The following is a 16662-nucleotide window of genomic DNA, read 5'->3' on the forward strand; positions in this document are numbered from 1 at the left end:
GAAAATGGATGAATGGTTGGATGAAAATAGATGAACGGTTGGATGAAAATGGATGAACGGTTGGATGAATATGGATGAACGGTTGGATGAAAATGGATGAACGGTTGGATGAAAATGGATGAACGGTTGGATGAAAATGGATGAACGGTTGGATGAATATGGATGAACGGTTGGATGAAAATGGATGAATGGTTGGATGAACGGTTGAATGAAAATGGATGAACGGTTGGATGAAAATGGATGAACGGTTGGATGGATGAAAATGGATGAACGGTTGGATGAAAATGGATGAACAGTTGGATGAAAATGGATGAACGGTTGGATGAAAATGGATGAATGGTTGGATGAACGGTTGGATGAAAATGGATGAACGGTTGGATGAAAATGGATGAACGGTTGGATGGATGAAAATGGATGAACGGTTGGTTGGATGAAAATGGATGAACGGTTGGATGAAAATGGATGAACGGTTGGATGAAAATGGATGAACGGTTGGATGAATATGGATGAACGGTTGGATGAAAATGGATGAACGGTTGGATGAAAATGGATGAACGGTTGGATGAATATGGATGAACGGTTGGATGAAAATGGATGAACGGTTGGATGAAAATGGATGAACGGTTGGATGAAAATGGATGAACGGTTGGATGAATATGGATGAACGGTTGGATGAAAATGGATGAACGGTTGGATGAAAATGGATGAACGGTTGGATGAATATGGATGAACGGTTGGATGAAAATTGATGAACGGTTGGATGAAAATGGATGAACGGTTGGATGAAAATGGATGAACGGTTGGATGAAAATGGATGAACGGTTTGATGGATGAAAATGGATGAACGGTTGGATGAAAATGGATGAACGGTTGGTTGGATGAATATGGATGAACGGTTGGATGAAAATGGATGAACGGTTGGATGAAAATGGATGAACGGTTGGTTGGATGAATATGGATGAACGGTTGGTTGGATGAAAATGGATGAACGGTTGGATGAATATGGATGAACGGTTGGATGAAAATGGATGAACGGTTGGTTGGATGAATATGGATGAACGGTTGGATGAAAATGGATGAACGGTTGGATGAAAATGGATGAACGGTTGGTTGGATGAATATGGATGAACGGTTGGATGAAAATGGATGAACGGTTGGTTGGATGAATATGGATGAACGGTTGGATGAAAATGGATGAACGGTTGGATGAAAATGGATGAACGGTTGGTTGGATGAAAATGGATGAACGGTTGGATGAAAATGGATGAACGGTTGGATGAAAATGGATGAACGGTTGGATGAATATGGATGAATGGTTGGATGAAAATAGATGAACGGTTGGATGAAAATGGATGAACGGTTGGATGAATATGGATGAACGGTTGGATGAAAATGGATGAACGGTTGGATGAAAATGGATGAACGGTTGGATGAAAATGGATGAACGGTTGGATGAATATGGATGAACGGTTGGATGAAAATGGATGAATGGTTGGATGAACGGTTGGATGAAAATGGATGAACGGTTGGATGAAAATGGATGAACGGTTGGTTGGATGAAAATGGATGAACGGTTGGTTGGATGAATATGGATGAATGGTTGGATGAATATGGATGAACGGTTGGATGAAAATGGATGAACGGTTGGTTGGATGAATATGGATGAACGGTTGGATGAAAATGGATGAACGGTTGGATGAAAATGGATGAACGGTTGGTTGGATGAATATGGATGAACGGTTGGATGAAAATGGATGAACGGTTGGATGAAAATGGATGAACGGTTGGTTGGATGAAAATGGATGAACGGTTGGATGAAAATGGATGAACGGTTGGATGAAAATGGATGAACGGTTGGAAGAATATGGATGAATGGTTGGATGAAAATAGATGAACGGTTGGATGAAAATGGATGAACGGTTGGATGAATATGGATGAACGGTTGGATGAAAATGGATGAACGGTTGGATGAAAATGGATGAACGGTTGGATGAAAATGGATGAACGGTTGGATGAATATGGATGAACGGTTGGATGAAAATGGATGAATGGTTGGATGAACGGTTGGATGAAAATGGATGAACGGTTGGATGAAAATGGATGAACGGTTGGATGGATGAAAATGGATGAACGGTTGGATGAAAATGGATGAACAGTTGGATGAAAATGGATGAACGGTTGGATGAAAATGGATGAATGGTTGGATGAACGGTTGGATGAAAATGGATGAACGGTTGGATGAAAATGGATGAACGGTTGGATGGATGAAAATGGATGAACGGTTGGTTGGATGAAAATGGATGAACGGTTGGATGAAAATGGATGAACGGTTGGATGAAAATGGATGAACGGTTGGATGAAAATGGATGAACGGTTGGATGAAAATGGATGAACGGTTGGATGAAAATGGATGAACGGTTGGATGAATATGGATGAACGGTTGGATGAATATGGATGAACGGTTGGATGAAAATGGATGAACGGTTGGATGAAAATGGATGAACGGTTGGATGAAAATGGATGAACGGTTGGATGAAAATGGATGAACGGTTTGATGGATGAAAATGGATGAACGGTTGGATGAAAATGGATGAACGGTTGGTTGGATGAATATGGATGAACGGTTGGATGAAAATGGATGAACGGTTGGATGAAAATGGATGAACGGTTGGTTGGATGAATATGGATGAACGGTTGGTTGGATGAAAATGGATGAACGGTTGGATGAATATGGATGAACGGTTGGATGAAAATGGATGAACGGTTGGTTGGATGAATATGGATGAACGGTTGGATGAAAATGGATGAACGGTTGGTTGGATGAATATGGATGAACGGTTAGATGAAAATGGATGAACGGTTGGATGAAAATGGATGAACGGTTGGTTGGATGAAAATGGATGAACGGTTGGTTGGATGAATATGGATGAATGGTTGGATGAATATGGATGAACGGTTGGATGAAAATGGATGAACGGTTGGTTGGATGAATATGGATGAACGGTTGGATGAAAATGGATGAACGGTTGGATGAAAATGGATGAACGGTTGGATGAAAATGGATGAACGGTTGGATGAAAATGGATGAACGGTTGGATGAAAATGGATGAACGGTTGGTTGGATGAAAATGGATGAACGGTTGGATGAAAATGGATGAACGGTTGGATGAAAATGGATGAACGGTTGGATGGATGAAAATGGATGAATGGTTGGATGAAAATGGATGAACGGTTGGATGAAAATGGATGAACGGTTGGATGAAAATGGATGAATGGTTGGATGAAAATGGATGAACGGTTGGATGAAAATGGATGAACGGTTGGATGAAAATGGATGAATGGTTGGATGAAAATGGATGAACGGTTGGATGAAAATGGATGAATGGTTGGATGAAAATGGATGAACGGTTGGATGAAAATGGATGAACGGTTGGATGAAAATGGATGAATGGTTGGATGAAAATGGATGAACGGTTGGATGAAAATGGATGAATGGTTGGATGAAAATGGATGAACGGTTGGATGAATATGGATGAACGGTTGGATGAAAATGGATGAACGGTTGGATGAAAATGGATGAACGGTTGGATGAAAATGGATGAACGGTTGGATGAAAATGGATGAACGGTTGGATGAAAATGGATGAACGGTTGGATGAAAATGGATGAACGGTTGGATGAAAATGGATGAACGGTTGGATGAAAATGGATGAATGGTTGGATGAAAATGGATGAATCTCGCTGATGAGATAAAACATGAAATTGTATTTTCTTCACTGCAGAATTTAGTGGAAAAAAGTAAAGTACCAGCAAAAATATATTTATATTTGCTTGTCACTCTTTGCATCTAAAGGGTTTATTTATTATTATTTATGATTTAGTTTATATATTTATGATTTAGTGTGTCTACTACTTAAAGTTACAGCACTATTAATCCCATTTTTATTTATTCAACTTATATCTGTTTACTTATCACACATCCCCGTCAAAGATGATCACACAGAAAGCCGTTCACAATATTCTTTAAATGAGGGAAACATCTAAGCCAAAGTGTCCACGGACAGGAGCGTGAACCCAACACTGTCGGCCACTTTGGGTAAAAAGTGTCGTTAATAAACAGCAGCAGCCTAAATGAGCTTTATATTTCTTCAGAACATTGCTGATTTAAAGAAACTCTGCTTCTACGCCCCCGTGAGAAAGAATGAATGAAACTATTTGCAATGCAAAAAAACTTCCCTAAAGCACGAGCTATTTATTAACTGCAGCCGCAGTAAAAACAGATATTATCACCACGCTCCGCTGAATGTGAACCATGTGTGAGGGAAATAAGATGGATCAATGACCTCTGTCTGAAGCTGAACAGAAGGCACAAGGTTAAAGTGCTGCGTCAAGTTACGGCCAGATTTCCACACTTTGAAAATGAGTTTTTCTGGCTAAGGGAGCAGGAAGTGAAGCCAAGTGGGAAAAATCTACAGAAAATCTACAAATAACATTTAGAAAAATAATCATTCTAAGCATTTTGGTTAAGTTTAGAAAGCACAAAATGCCAAATAAAAAGATGTGAGAGCAGAGCAAACCTGATTCAATCCAAAGAGGAAAGATGATCTTTTCATACCAAAAATGAGACAAACTTGTGCACGAGTGAAATGTGTCACCATGAATATTAATTTCATATTTTTCTTTGATCACTGGGTCCGAAAGGCCTATAACAAAGCCTTTCTTGACTTTTGGATGACGCCTTAAAGGGATAGTTTTGTGTTTTGTGAACCTTTGGGTTTCACTTCCCTTTCAGGCTACGTTTCAGAGCCAAATCTAATCGGTTGTTGTGGCAGACGAGGACTTGGAAAACCAGCGTTTACTCAACGTTTTTAAATCTGACCCAAAAAAAACCAAACTTTTTTATGGATGACACCTGACAGTTTGTTCAGTGTTTGTGTTTCAGTTGTTGAATTAATCCATTAAAGGACAAAAGACGACGTGGAGCACCTGCGTTTGTAATGTGGTTATCAGGGATATAACAAAAGATCTGGGAGTATATAGTTGTAGCAACCTAATTATTTTAAGTAACAAACCTTAAATGCTGGGTTTTTATTCGGAGCAGTTTAATAAGCAGAAATGAATAATCCCTTTAATAGAGGATGTTTGTTGGCAGAATTTAACTGAGAGATGAGACACGTGTGGTAACTCCTTCATGACCGTATAAAAAAACAGCTCTGGGATGGAATAATGCAGCAGGTTGAAGAATGATGACCACTGATTGTGAGACAAAACAAGACTCCTTAAAGGGACAGTTCGCCTTTTGACATGAAGCTGTATGACATCCCATATCAGCAACATCATTTATGAACATCTTCTTACCCCCTGCTGCGTCCTGTGAGCCGAGTTCATGCCGACAGCCGCGCCTGTTACGGTGTTTCCTGCTCGGTCTGCACAGCAGGCAGTGATACGAAGGGAGAGAAAATAGGGCCAAGAGACTGTGAGCTCTGACTTTTTCCTGGAGAACCATTTTGTGATGCAAATGTATTACTCTGTTGAACGCATATTGTTTTGAGAAGCAAAACGCTTTATTTTTCTAGCCCCAGCCAACTAGCCGGACTACCTTCATCAGCACCAAAACGAGGCTGGAACTCTGCTCACAGGACGCAGCAGGGGGTAAGAAGATGTTCAGAAATGATGTTGCTGATATGGGATGTTACACAGCTTCATGTCAAAAGAGGCGAACTATCCCTTTAAGCCACCCGTACAGATATAAACCTTTTTCCACATCTCTAGATCCAGAGGTTTGCACTCAGAATTGCTCAGAAATGTCCTGCATCCATCGTCATCCTGATGGAATTAATGAGGTGATGCTTGGTGCCTGTTTCATCCACACGCTGTTGGAAACTATGACTAAAAAGTTGTTGTTTTTTTGCCTAACCCTCACCCTCAATTCTCATAGCATGCGCTGACGGCCATTCAAAGTCCCAGAAGACTGTCACATGACTTTGGCAGCCAGATGCAGGCAGTCTGTTGGTGGTTCAAAACCTCCTCCGTATGAGACTGTTGGAGTCTGAGGATATTAAATGTTTAAAAAATGTTCCTTTTTCCCGTCTGAAAGGCCTACAAACAGCCTTCCAAACCTCATGGCTTCATTTCAACTCCAATGCAAACCACCAACTGTTAAACATATAGACATGCATGTCTTATCTATTTATGTCAGGTGGACACCAGCTAAGTTACAGAAGCACCAACTGTGAGCAACGAGCAGTTCAACAATCAGTCTTTGCTTTGTCCCTGTGGAGAACTGTGTGTGGATTGGTCAAAAAAATAAATAATTCAAACCAACTTGAGATGAATCTGAATAAAAAAAAGAACTGTGAAAAGTTAATAAGGCTTAATAAAACTGTATTAATGTAAAAATATTAGGGCTGGGCGAGTTAACTCGTTATTATCGCATTTAACTTGTTAATTATTTAACGGCGATAAATATTTTATCGCACGTTAACGCAGGTTTTATTATTGTAAAAGTCTGTTGAATGCATCACATTCACACAGTTACAGCAAACACCACGAAGCATGGAGGAATAAAATAAAGATAAACTAGCAGGTAACATCACCGTTACAGGTGTGAAGCTAACGGAGCTAACCGGCGCTACTTCCTGTTTTACTTGTTTCAACATAAAAGCACGTATTTTAAAATAAATGTGTAAAAAAACTCCTGCATTTACAGCCAAGTTGAATTGTCTTCTCAGCGTAGTAGTTCCAGTCTAAAATATCATTTAAAGGCAAAACACACAACTGATAGCAGCAAGTCATTCAAGGAAACAGACAGTGGAGCGAGGCTTCTACATAAAAACTACAGAAAGATGCTGATGTTAAAAGTGTGTTTGCACAACAAATGTTATGGCACTTTCATTCATATGGCAGCACATTTAAAATAAAGCTAAATGCTAAAAGCTATACGCTACTTTTGAATTCATTTTTGGATTCTGCGTACAAATGCGATTAATCGCGATTAATCAGGGAAATCATGTGATTAATTAGATTAAAATAATAATAAATATTCCATCAAAAGAACCCGTCCTGGTTTCTAAATGCTACCAGAATCTAAATTCTCTCATTTTCAGTCACATGTGAAATATATTTCTACTTAACTGAACCCGTAACTGCATTAAAGCAGCTTAACACTGATGGAAAAAGTGCAAAGTGGAAAAAATAAGCAACAAATCTTTTAATATTTCCAGCTCATTGCAGGTTTTTTTTTATTTGCTCTCCTTGAGGTTTTATAGACTTTTGCATCACAGTCTGTAGAATGAGCTTCTGTGCAAAACGTGCAGTAATTAATACAATAAAATACAATAATTCCATGTAATGCTTTACATGGAATTATTTCCTGTTACAGTATTGCTCCTACATTCATTTTATCCTTAAAGGGGGGCCGGGGGGCTTGCTGTTTTTTCCTTTTCTTTGTGTGTGTCACCAGGTTGAAGTCCAGACACTTTGCATCTTGGGAAAGTCCATAAATGTGAGCGTGCATCTTTGGTTCTGAGGCCTTGGACCGTCACTCAGTTCTGTCCTGCGTCACCTCCTGTCCTGGGCTGAGCTCGTCCTGAGAGGACCCGCAGATTTGGCCACTTTCCTGTAAAATGGAGGCACAGAATGTTTTCACAGGAGCCGGGTCACATCTTTACCCTCCTGTTGTCTTATGGATCAAAAGAGACCCACCACCATGTTTAGCTGTAGAAAAAACACCTTAAACTATCTTTTTCCAACTTGAAATGTTATGACTTTTCCTAAAGGGACCCTATCATTAGAAAAAGTCAAACTTTATTTTTGTTTATGTTTCCATGTGGGCTGTACACCACTAGGGCACAAAGATTGTCTTATGGGTCATTTTTGACCCGTGAATTATAAAAACATTTAAACACCAGAAAAAGTTCACCGTTTTTTTCTCTTTCAATATAATTAATTCAGAATTACTTCACATTTATATAACAGCAATAATAAACCTTTATTATGTTAAAGAAAACTGAGAAAACAAGAAAACTGTTGGACAGTTAAAAAAACAAAAAGTGTAATCCTGAAAACTGGTGATTGTCTTTTTGTATTGGGTAACAATAAATAAATGATAAAAAAATGTATTGAATTGAGTTGAATAGATAAATAACAGGTGGTTTCATCATACAAAATAGATTTTGGATTTAAAATTCAATGAAGTTGCTTTATTTTGGGGCTTTGGTAGGGCGGGTTAAAGGTTGCGGGGTGACGCTCACCTGCAGGACTCCTCTGATGCTCTCCTGCTGGCGCGGCGCATGCGGCGCAGCGCGCGAGCCGCCGCCGGACCCGCACAGCACCGCCAGCTTCAGAAGTAACAGTCTGGACACCAGAGACGTCAGAGAAAAGCAGCTGTTCTTCAGTGTTGACCAACCGGTCAACACCAGGGACGAGTTTCCCCCCGAGGTGTCCACCAGAAACGGGGCTGTGACTGACAGCTTCAGCCCGCCGGGCGGCAGCTTCCCGGTGCCCTGAACCGAAATGATTTCACATACGTGCGCGGCGTGCGCTTCGTATTTTATCATGTGAATAATTTTAGAGCACCTTTCCCTTCCCAGCAGGACAGATTTCAGCCCGCGAGCCACTGCGCTTTGGACGCAAGGGGCGGAGTGGCTCATCTCCTCCCCAGAGGATCGCGAAAGTTTGGCGTGACGTAATTGATCATTTTTCTGGTAATCTTCCTCTTTCAAAATTTCTTTACCCACCCTGTCCCACCGACACGACACAGCGAGTCTCCCTCCCCCCGCCAGCACGCTCTCGCCGCCGGGAACGACAGTCCACGCAGACGCTTGCTTGGACCCGGGACGCGCGGGCGAGGAGTCGCGCAGCGCCGCGCCGGCCAGTCCGAGGCTGTACGCCGCGCTGGCAGGCCGCTTTATCGGAGGATTCCTGGTCAAGATGTTCCCCCTACACCGGAGAACGGCCGACAGGGAAGAGGCGGAGGGGGTGGAGGCCATAGCGGTCAGAAATCCCCGTTTCTCCTTCAGAGTCCCGGCTGCTCAACCTTTATCCGGCCGGCCGCATTTAAAGGTTAATGTGCCCGGAGACGAGATCAGGGTGGGGGTCGACCACCATGCTGGCCCCAGTTGCCGTAAAGGGGGGTTCAGGAGGGTGTGTCTTTAGGTAATAGTGGAAAATATTCGTCACTGTCAAAACACCACATTAAAAAGAACCAGAATGCGCCATTCTGCCAAAGTAACGTTTCACTCCCGCTGCCCTGCTTTAATTTAACTGAACTGTTCTGTACATGAAATGTGCTACAAATACATTTGATTTGGTTTGGTAACATTTCAACAGTTGTTCTTAGATAAAAAATAAAATAAAAAAAAGACTCATAGTGCCCATGCGCCCCTGGGCTGTTATTTGTTGTCACCCAAAACATTTTGCCTTTGTCCAGGTGACATAAAAACACAGATGACGAATATTTATAAATTAGTGTTTTTGTTTCCCCAACTGCCTGCTCAGGAAGGCAAAAGGGGCAGAAGGTCAAAATCAATCTGAGGAGCGAACACGGTCACGTGAACACGACGCACGCACTCTTTCAAGGTTTTATGGATCAGGACATGATCCAAAAAGTCCTGATCGGGTCTTCAGATTATTGTCAAACTGACCAATGATGAACAGCGGCACATGATTTATTACAATGAGTCTTTATTTACTGAATTAAAGTGTGATAAAGTAAGTGAACCCTGCCTGCTTCCACAGGATCTAAGAGGGGGAGTAGAGGGGAAGCCAGGTAAAAAAGGAGGAAAGACATCAGCAGTGATCTTAGAGAAGAAACTGGCTGCTTCTTCTGAATTTATTATGGATTTATCATGAAATCTGCACGATATCTTTGAACTTATCTGGACTGTTGCTTGTTTTTAATCATTTAAATGATTTTATTTGTTTCTCTTTATATTCTTTTATGTATTTTTAATGCTTCTTCCACTCCCTGCTGCAATGCTTTTATTTTATGTAAAGCACTTTGAACTGTTTTGTACATGAAATGTGCTACAAAAAAAATTTGATTTGATTTGATAAATTATACTTAACAAAGGACAAAGATAAGCCAAAGATATGACAAAGACCAAATCCGTCAGATTGATGCTGGATCAGGTCAAAATCAAATCAAAATTATTTATATAGCACATTTCATGCACAAAACAGTTCAAAGTGCTTCACATAAAATAAAAGCATTGCAGCAGGGAGTGGAAGAAGCATTAAAAATACATAAAAGAATATAAAGAGAAACAAATAAAGTGATTTAAATGAATTTAAGAACCAGCAACAGTCCAGATAAGTTCAAAGATATCGTGCAGATTTCATGCATAGACACATGAGAACAGAAATGTCTTTAACCTGGATTTAAAAATGTCTCCATTTGGTGAAAGTTTTCAGAGTAAAGTTTGGACCAGGCTCACTGACATTCCCACAGTGAGTTGTTGACATTGATAACTCACCACGCATCCAGGAGCCGGATGGCACGCTGTCAAACAGGCTTACAGGACAGAGGGCGAGGACACTTTTCTCCGGCTGTCCTGTTAACAGGTGTGTTTACACCACCAGAGGGTATCAGGTGTCCAAAGAGGCGGCACGACTGCTGAGAGTGAACAGGAAGTCCCCGATAAACAAGGGACGGTTTCAGAGCTTTTAAAAGGAGAAGAAGAACTCAGGTCATCAGAAAAGCATTTAAAAAAAGACGTAAAAGTGTCATAAAAAGGCTTTATTTAAGGACTGAATCAGAAATAAAGTTCATTCTCAGATACTTACAAATATAAACATCTTTAGTTATGTACAAAGGGCATGAACAACATTTAAAAGAAGTAAAAACTGAAGTGGATCATGAGACCAGTCCTATGTGATGTGAATAACTGCTTTAAATCAGTGGTTTCAGTGCAGTTCAGCACGCACAGCTTGTTTAATGTTGCTTTCACAGTTCTGATAGGAACACAAACAGGTTGCAGCTGTTTCTGAACACAGTTCAGATGTGCTGCCGCCCTCGTTTTCCTTCATTTCATCATGTTGCTGCCTGTGAACGGGCTCTGATGTGCGCAGTTCCCCCGTCACCATTTTACACCAGGAGCAAATTAAAGTGTCCAGAGCTTCGTTTGTCTTCAGCAGGTTTTCACCTGGTTTTCAGCAGGTTTTCACCAGCTTTTCACCAGGTTTTCAGCAGATTTTCACCAGCTTTTCAGCAGGTTTTTCAGCAGATTTTCACCAGGTTTTCAGCAGGTTTTCACCAGCTTTTCAGCAGGTTTTTCAGCAGATTTTCACCAGCTTTTCAGCAGGTTTTCACCAGGTTTTCAGCAGGTTTTTCAGAAGATTTTCACCAGGTTTTCAGCAGATTTTCACCAGCTTTTCAGCAGATTTTCACCAGCTTTTCAGCAGATTTTCACCAGCTTTTCAGCAGGTTTCCAGCAGGAACTTTTCATCACGGCGCTGCCTGTGAACGGGCTCTGATGTGCGCAGTTCTCCCTTCACCATTTTACACCAGGAGTAAATTAAAGTGTCCAGAGCTTTGTTTGAATGCCCCCCCCCCCCCACTTTGGCCCGTTCAGGGCCCTGTCTGTGGGGTGAACGCACCCCTACCCTCCGTGTCCTAGTACCGTGTGGTTCACCGGTTTGGGGGGCCTGTGGTGAAGGGCCATGGTGGGTATGATCACAAAGGCCAGGATGCCCACCAGCATGAGCGCCACGGTGATGGTGATGATGGACGCCACCACGGCGTAGTAGCACTGGTCCGAGCGGAAGAACCTGCGCAGGCGGCCTCTCACCCTGCTGGGCGGTCTGCCCACGTCCACCACAGTGGTCGGGGCTCCGCCCTGCTCCAGCGCTCCGAGGTCGCCTCCAGCGGCGGCCGTGGTCTGAGCGTCCTGGTTCTTCTTCGGGTTGGGGATGCTGGGGGGGTGGCTCTTCAGGAGCAGCTTGCCTTTGCTGCGCTTGAAGCGGATGGACAGCGCCCTCTGCATGTCCGCCGGGAGTTTGCCGATGATGTCCTGGTTGTTGCCCAGGCGGGGCAGGTCCCGGCCGTGGGGCAGGTCCGTGGTCTCCCGGCACACGGGGCAGCACAGGGTTTTCAGCTCGGGGGAGGTCACGTTGATGCGCGCCAGGCACTCCAGGCAGAAGGTGTGCCCGCACCCCAGCAGCTTCGGGGTCTTGAAGACGTTGTCGTAGGAGCAGAAGCAGATGGCGCACTCGGTGTCCTCCAGGTCGTCCTCCGGGGGCTTCTCCCTCCTCTGGTCGCCGTCCTTCTCCTTCCGGTCGCGCCTCCGGGCCTCCTCGCTCCGCCCGCGCTGCGCCCTCTCCCCCCGCGGCCGGTCTCGGTCTCGCCTCCTGCCCCTCTCGCCCCTCTCAGAGTCCGTACTTTTCGACCTCCGAACCTTCACAGACTTCTTCTTTTTGTGCTCCTCCTTGCCGATCCCGTCACTCTGGTTGGGTTTGGGTTTGACGTTGGGGGCCGGTCTGGTTCCATGGCCCCCCTCAGCCCTGCTCCCCTCCGTGTCGTCGCTCATGATGGAGGCTGGGAGGTGGTTTGCAGTTTCCCCAACACCAGCTGTGGAAAAGTAAATCTCTGAATGAGTTCATGCATTCATGTTGAGGAAACAAAACACTTTGCAGAGTCACTGCTGACTCACGCTGCTCTCTGGCCAATTCAGCGGGCATGTGCTGCTTTGGGACTGATAAGGAGCAGATAATAAGTAACAGAAGTTTTTCCTGCTCTGAGTCTGAAATCATCAACAAACACAAGCAGGGAGGGCTGGAGACAGACGTTTGAAACTCGCCAAGCGACACGAACCTGCACCGGTTTCTGTTGCTGCTCAGCTTTCTGTTCTACCTGCTCGAGCCACAAAGTTTTCCATCTGCAGGAGGCTCACATTTGACATTTTAGAGGCTTTTTTTTCCTCAAAAATGTCCCAAAAGAACAGCAGAGAAAATCTGCAACAGGCTTAGGCCGAGTTAAAGCAATATTATGCCCATTATGGAGCTCCCCCTACAGGCAACTCTAGTCCGGTCTCTTGCTTTGTCGGCCTCTCTCTTTCTCTTCCTTGCTTTATCAGTCAGCGTCTTCTTCTGTTCCTTCGGTGCCTCTGCCATGATGATCGTACTGACAATGTTGCGCTAGCTTAGCCGTATACCTGGGAGCGTGAGAGGGGTCTATTTGTTTTTGCGGTAGGTGTGCCAGAAAGCAAGTCGAAGTACTTCCGCTTAGCTCCCGGGCCGCTCCAGCAAAGTTACATAGCGCAGTTATTCCAACTAAGACCCCCGAAGGGCATAGGAGACAGGCCAATCGTAATATTAAAACTCATTCTAGCCGCACAATTTTTTTCAAGCTGTTATTTTAAGGTAGAAATGTTACATAGTATTGCTTTAAAAGAGTTTAAATGAGTTTAATTGAGTTGTTTGCTTTCAAACTGAAGCAGAGAGCGGCACAGACATCAGCAGGAGGCTCACATTTGACATTTTAGAGGCTTATTTTTCCCCAAACATGTCCCAAAAGAGCAGCACAAACATCTGCAGCAGGCTTAGGCTGAGTTAAAAGAGTTAAAAAGAGTTTAAATGAGTCGAATGCTTCCAAACCAAAGCAAAGAGCAGCAGAGACATCTGCAGGAGGCTCACATTTGACATTTTAGAGGCTTATTTTTCCCCAAAATGTCCCAAAAGAACAGCACAGACATCTGCAGCAGGCTTAGGCTGAGTTAAAAGAGTTTAAAAGAGTTTAAATGAGTCGCATGCTTCCAAACTGAAGCAGAGAGCAGTACAGACATTTTTGACATTTTAGAGGCTTATTTTTCGTAAAAAATGTCCAAAAGAACAGCAAAGACATCTGGAGGAGGCTCATATTTGACATTTTAGAGGATTATTCTTCCCCATAAATGTCCAAAAGAACAGCACAGACATCTGCAGGCTCACTTTTGACATTTTAGAGGCTTATTTTTCCCCCAGAAATGTCCAAAAGAGCAGCACAGACATCTGCAGGAGGCTCATATTTAACATTTTAGAGGCTTATTTTTCCCCATAAATGTCCAAAAGAACAGCACAGACATCTGCAGCAGGCTCACATTTGACATTTTAGAGGCTTATTTTCCCCCCAGAAATGTCCAAAAGAGCAGCACAGACATCTGCAGGAGGCTCATATTTGACATTTTAGAGGCTTATTTTTCCGAAAAATGTCCCATAAGAACAGCAGAGAAAATCTGCAGCAGGCTTAGGCCGAGTTAAAAGAGTTTAAATGAGTTTAAATGAGTCGCATGCTTCCAAACCGAAGCAGAGAGCAGCACAGACATCCACAGAAGGCTCACTTTTGACATTTTAGAGGCTTATTTTCCTCAAAAATGTCCAAAAGAGCAGCACAGACACAGGCTTAGGCCGAGTTAAAAGAGTTTAAATGAGTTAAATGAGTTTAAATGAGTTCCAAACTGAAGCAGAGAGCAGCACAGAGGCCTGGCACAGCCAATAAACAGAGAATAAGTGACTTATTGGAATACCTTCCACACTGACCTGTTGGGGTGGAAGGATGTCGGCTCTGACAGGTGAAGTAATCCGGCTGTGTGGCAGAATGTGTCTCAGCATAACTGAGAAGCAGAGCTGAGGTCTGCAGTGGGAGCCAGGCTGCCTCCTCTGCCGTATATTTCCTCCTGTAGCTTTTCCTAACTGCAGCGGGGCTCAGCCTCCTCGCTGCTCGCCGCCTCCTGCCCTCCCTTTTCTGGTCGGACCAGTTGAACGAGCTGCAGCCATTCCGCTGCTTTCTTTCACCTCTGTGTCTGTGTGGAATATGCAGATAATCAGGGCATTTCCTTAGATAACTCCCATGTGTGCACCCGCTCACAAAGAGCCTGTGTGGCCCTGGCATGGCAGTATCACCAGAGGCAGCAGAACTTAGTCAAACTGATATCTTTATAACTCCAAAGCAGAAGTCCCAACAGACTGGTTTCACACAGCTGGAGAGAATGCTGAGAGGTCTTCTCTGATCAGGCCCATGGTTTTTGGTCTTGCAAATAACATTTCAAAGGTTCTATGTTTCAATATCACTGCATCATTTCTAACTCTCCATCTTGGAAATATTCCAGATGGACTGAGTAAAGCTGATAATTATCTACTTAAGGTCACAAAATGTTGGCTCCAGAAAAATGCCCCCACTACAGATACTTTTGTTGATATTGTAAAACAAACTGCATGTCCTGGAGCAAATGAGCGACTCAATCCGACTCCAGAAAGATTTGGGTGAAAAACGATGGCAGAAATGGTCGATGAGTGAGACCGTTTTAACGTGTTGTGTACGATATTCTGACTTTCGAAAATACTGACCACCCCCGGACCTTGAATGTGTAATTGTTCAATGTTTTGTACTATAAATAAAGAGTTTTAAAAGAGTTTTGATAGTTTTAAAAGAGTTTTAAAAGAGTTTTGATAGTTTTAAAAGAGTTTTAAAAGTTTTGATAGTTTTAAAAGAGTTTTGATAGATATAGAGATAGATAGATACTTTATTGATCCATATAATCAAGCAATAAAAATGTTTATACACTTATAAACACTTTAAAAACAATCTAAGAATTTAAAAAACAATAAAAAAAAAATAAAAAAATAAAAACAATATATATATATATATCTTCCATCACGTGCAGTTGAGGTGAGCCCCTCAGATCAGATCAGACGGCGTGAACACGCTGCCTCACGTCAGCAGCATCGATGTTTCACTCGGTTTCACAGTGAGTGTGACGTGTGTCAACAGTTGGGAAAATTCCACTGTCCATGCATAAAAAAGCTCTGTCAACACGGCACGTATCAGCGTCTCATACCTGTCATACCTCTGCTGCTGCTGCTTAACCACCCAAACAAGATGTGCCGAGCCTTTCCTCGGCTTCACCGACTCCCTGAGAAACACACCGAGATCACTGATCCATGTCCAGGCCTCAGCCGAGTTACAGTAAATATGAGTCAAAAACACCCCGAAACGTCCCGGTGGACTCGCTTCCTGATGCAGGTTGTGTTATAATAACAAGCTGCACCTCACGTCTGCCTATGAGGGCGGAATCTGGCATGTTTGATCTGATTTTAGTTGTTAAAAATGAATCTATCCCCAAAAAGTAGATTCCTGTAACCTTTAAAGAGTCCTGATCAACAGTTCTCCAGCTTCCTGAAGCTCTTTCAGAGTTTCTCTTGGGACATTTTCTGCTTTTTTCCCTCATTTTCAGTCCAGACCTTGTACCTGATGTGTTTTCTTCATTAAGCCACTTAACTCTGACCTGTGAACCATTCAGGCAGGAAAAAGGCTCCTAACTCAAGGGATGAACCAGTGTTGTGTCCACACAGAACAGACAACTCAGCAAAGAAGCCGTTTTAAACTGGATCTTTAGGCACTTTGTTCCCAGCAGCCTGTCACAGAGACACATCATTTGTTCCCATTTCTTTAGCTGCATCTGTGAAAAACAGCTTCATAGTTTCAGATTTTTTGTACATTTACATTTAAAACTACTTTCAGTTACCAAAAGAGTCAAATTAATATAAGAAATTCAGTTTAAAAAAAATCCTAATCCCAAAAATGAATTTTATCACGTCTAAAAGTAGAAAAGTAGGAAAAAACAGACAATAATAAGAATTATATGTTAAACAACATCAAGAAAAAGTAAATAAGATTAAATTTAAAGCT

At 42.7% G+C, this 16662-nt stretch overlaps 2 protein-coding genes across 2 annotated transcripts; both read right to left on the minus strand.

Annotated features, from left to right (window-relative positions):
* Positions 1 to 7207: 7207 nt before the first annotated feature.
* LOC142380905 (uncharacterized) lies at positions 7208 to 9150 on the minus strand. Its single transcript, XM_075466847.1, has 2 exons — positions 8252 to 9150; positions 7208 to 7617 (listed from the first exon to the last, which is right to left on the minus strand). The coding sequence occupies exons 1-2, from the start codon at positions 8987 to 8989 to the stop codon at positions 7540 to 7542; spliced, it is 816 nt and encodes a 271-aa protein (XP_075322962.1). The 5' UTR covers positions 8990 to 9150; the 3' UTR covers positions 7208 to 7539.
* A 1572-nt stretch (positions 9151 to 10722) lies between these two features.
* On the minus strand, positions 10723 to 14690 carry rnf183 (ring finger protein 183). The gene is made up of 2 exons (XM_075466329.1): positions 14501 to 14690; positions 10723 to 12567 (listed from the first exon to the last, which is right to left on the minus strand). The coding sequence occupies exons 1-2, from the start codon at positions 14583 to 14585 to the stop codon at positions 11600 to 11602; spliced, it is 1053 nt and encodes a 350-aa protein (XP_075322444.1). The 5' UTR covers positions 14586 to 14690; the 3' UTR covers positions 10723 to 11599.
* Positions 14691 to 16662: the final 1972 nt, after the last annotated feature.

Source organism: Odontesthes bonariensis, chromosome 5 (assembly GCF_027942865.1).
Source record: "Odontesthes bonariensis isolate fOdoBon6 chromosome 5, fOdoBon6.hap1, whole genome shotgun sequence".
Classification (NCBI taxonomy): domain Eukaryota; kingdom Metazoa; phylum Chordata; class Actinopteri; order Atheriniformes; family Atherinopsidae; genus Odontesthes; species Odontesthes bonariensis.

What these genes read in the sequence shown, in the direction of transcription:
- LOC142380905 (XM_075466847.1), bottom strand. Translation starts at nt 8,989, where the DNA reads ATGGCCTCCACCCCCTCCGCCTCTTCCCTGTCGGCCGTTCTCCGGTGT. An exon ending in GCATCAGAGGAGTCCTGCAG is followed by an intron (nt 7,618 to 8,251) that starts GTGAGCGTCACC and finishes TCCATTTTACAG; the next exon opens with GAAAGTGGCCAAATCTGCGG.
- rnf183 (XM_075466329.1), bottom strand. Translation starts at nt 14,585, where the DNA reads ATGCTGAGACACATTCTGCCACACAGCCGGATTACTTCACCTGTCAGA. An exon ending in CCAACAGGTCAGTGTGGAAG is followed by an intron (nt 12,568 to 14,500) that starts GTATTCCAATAA and finishes ACTTTTCCACAG; the next exon opens with CTGGTGTTGGGGAAACTGCA.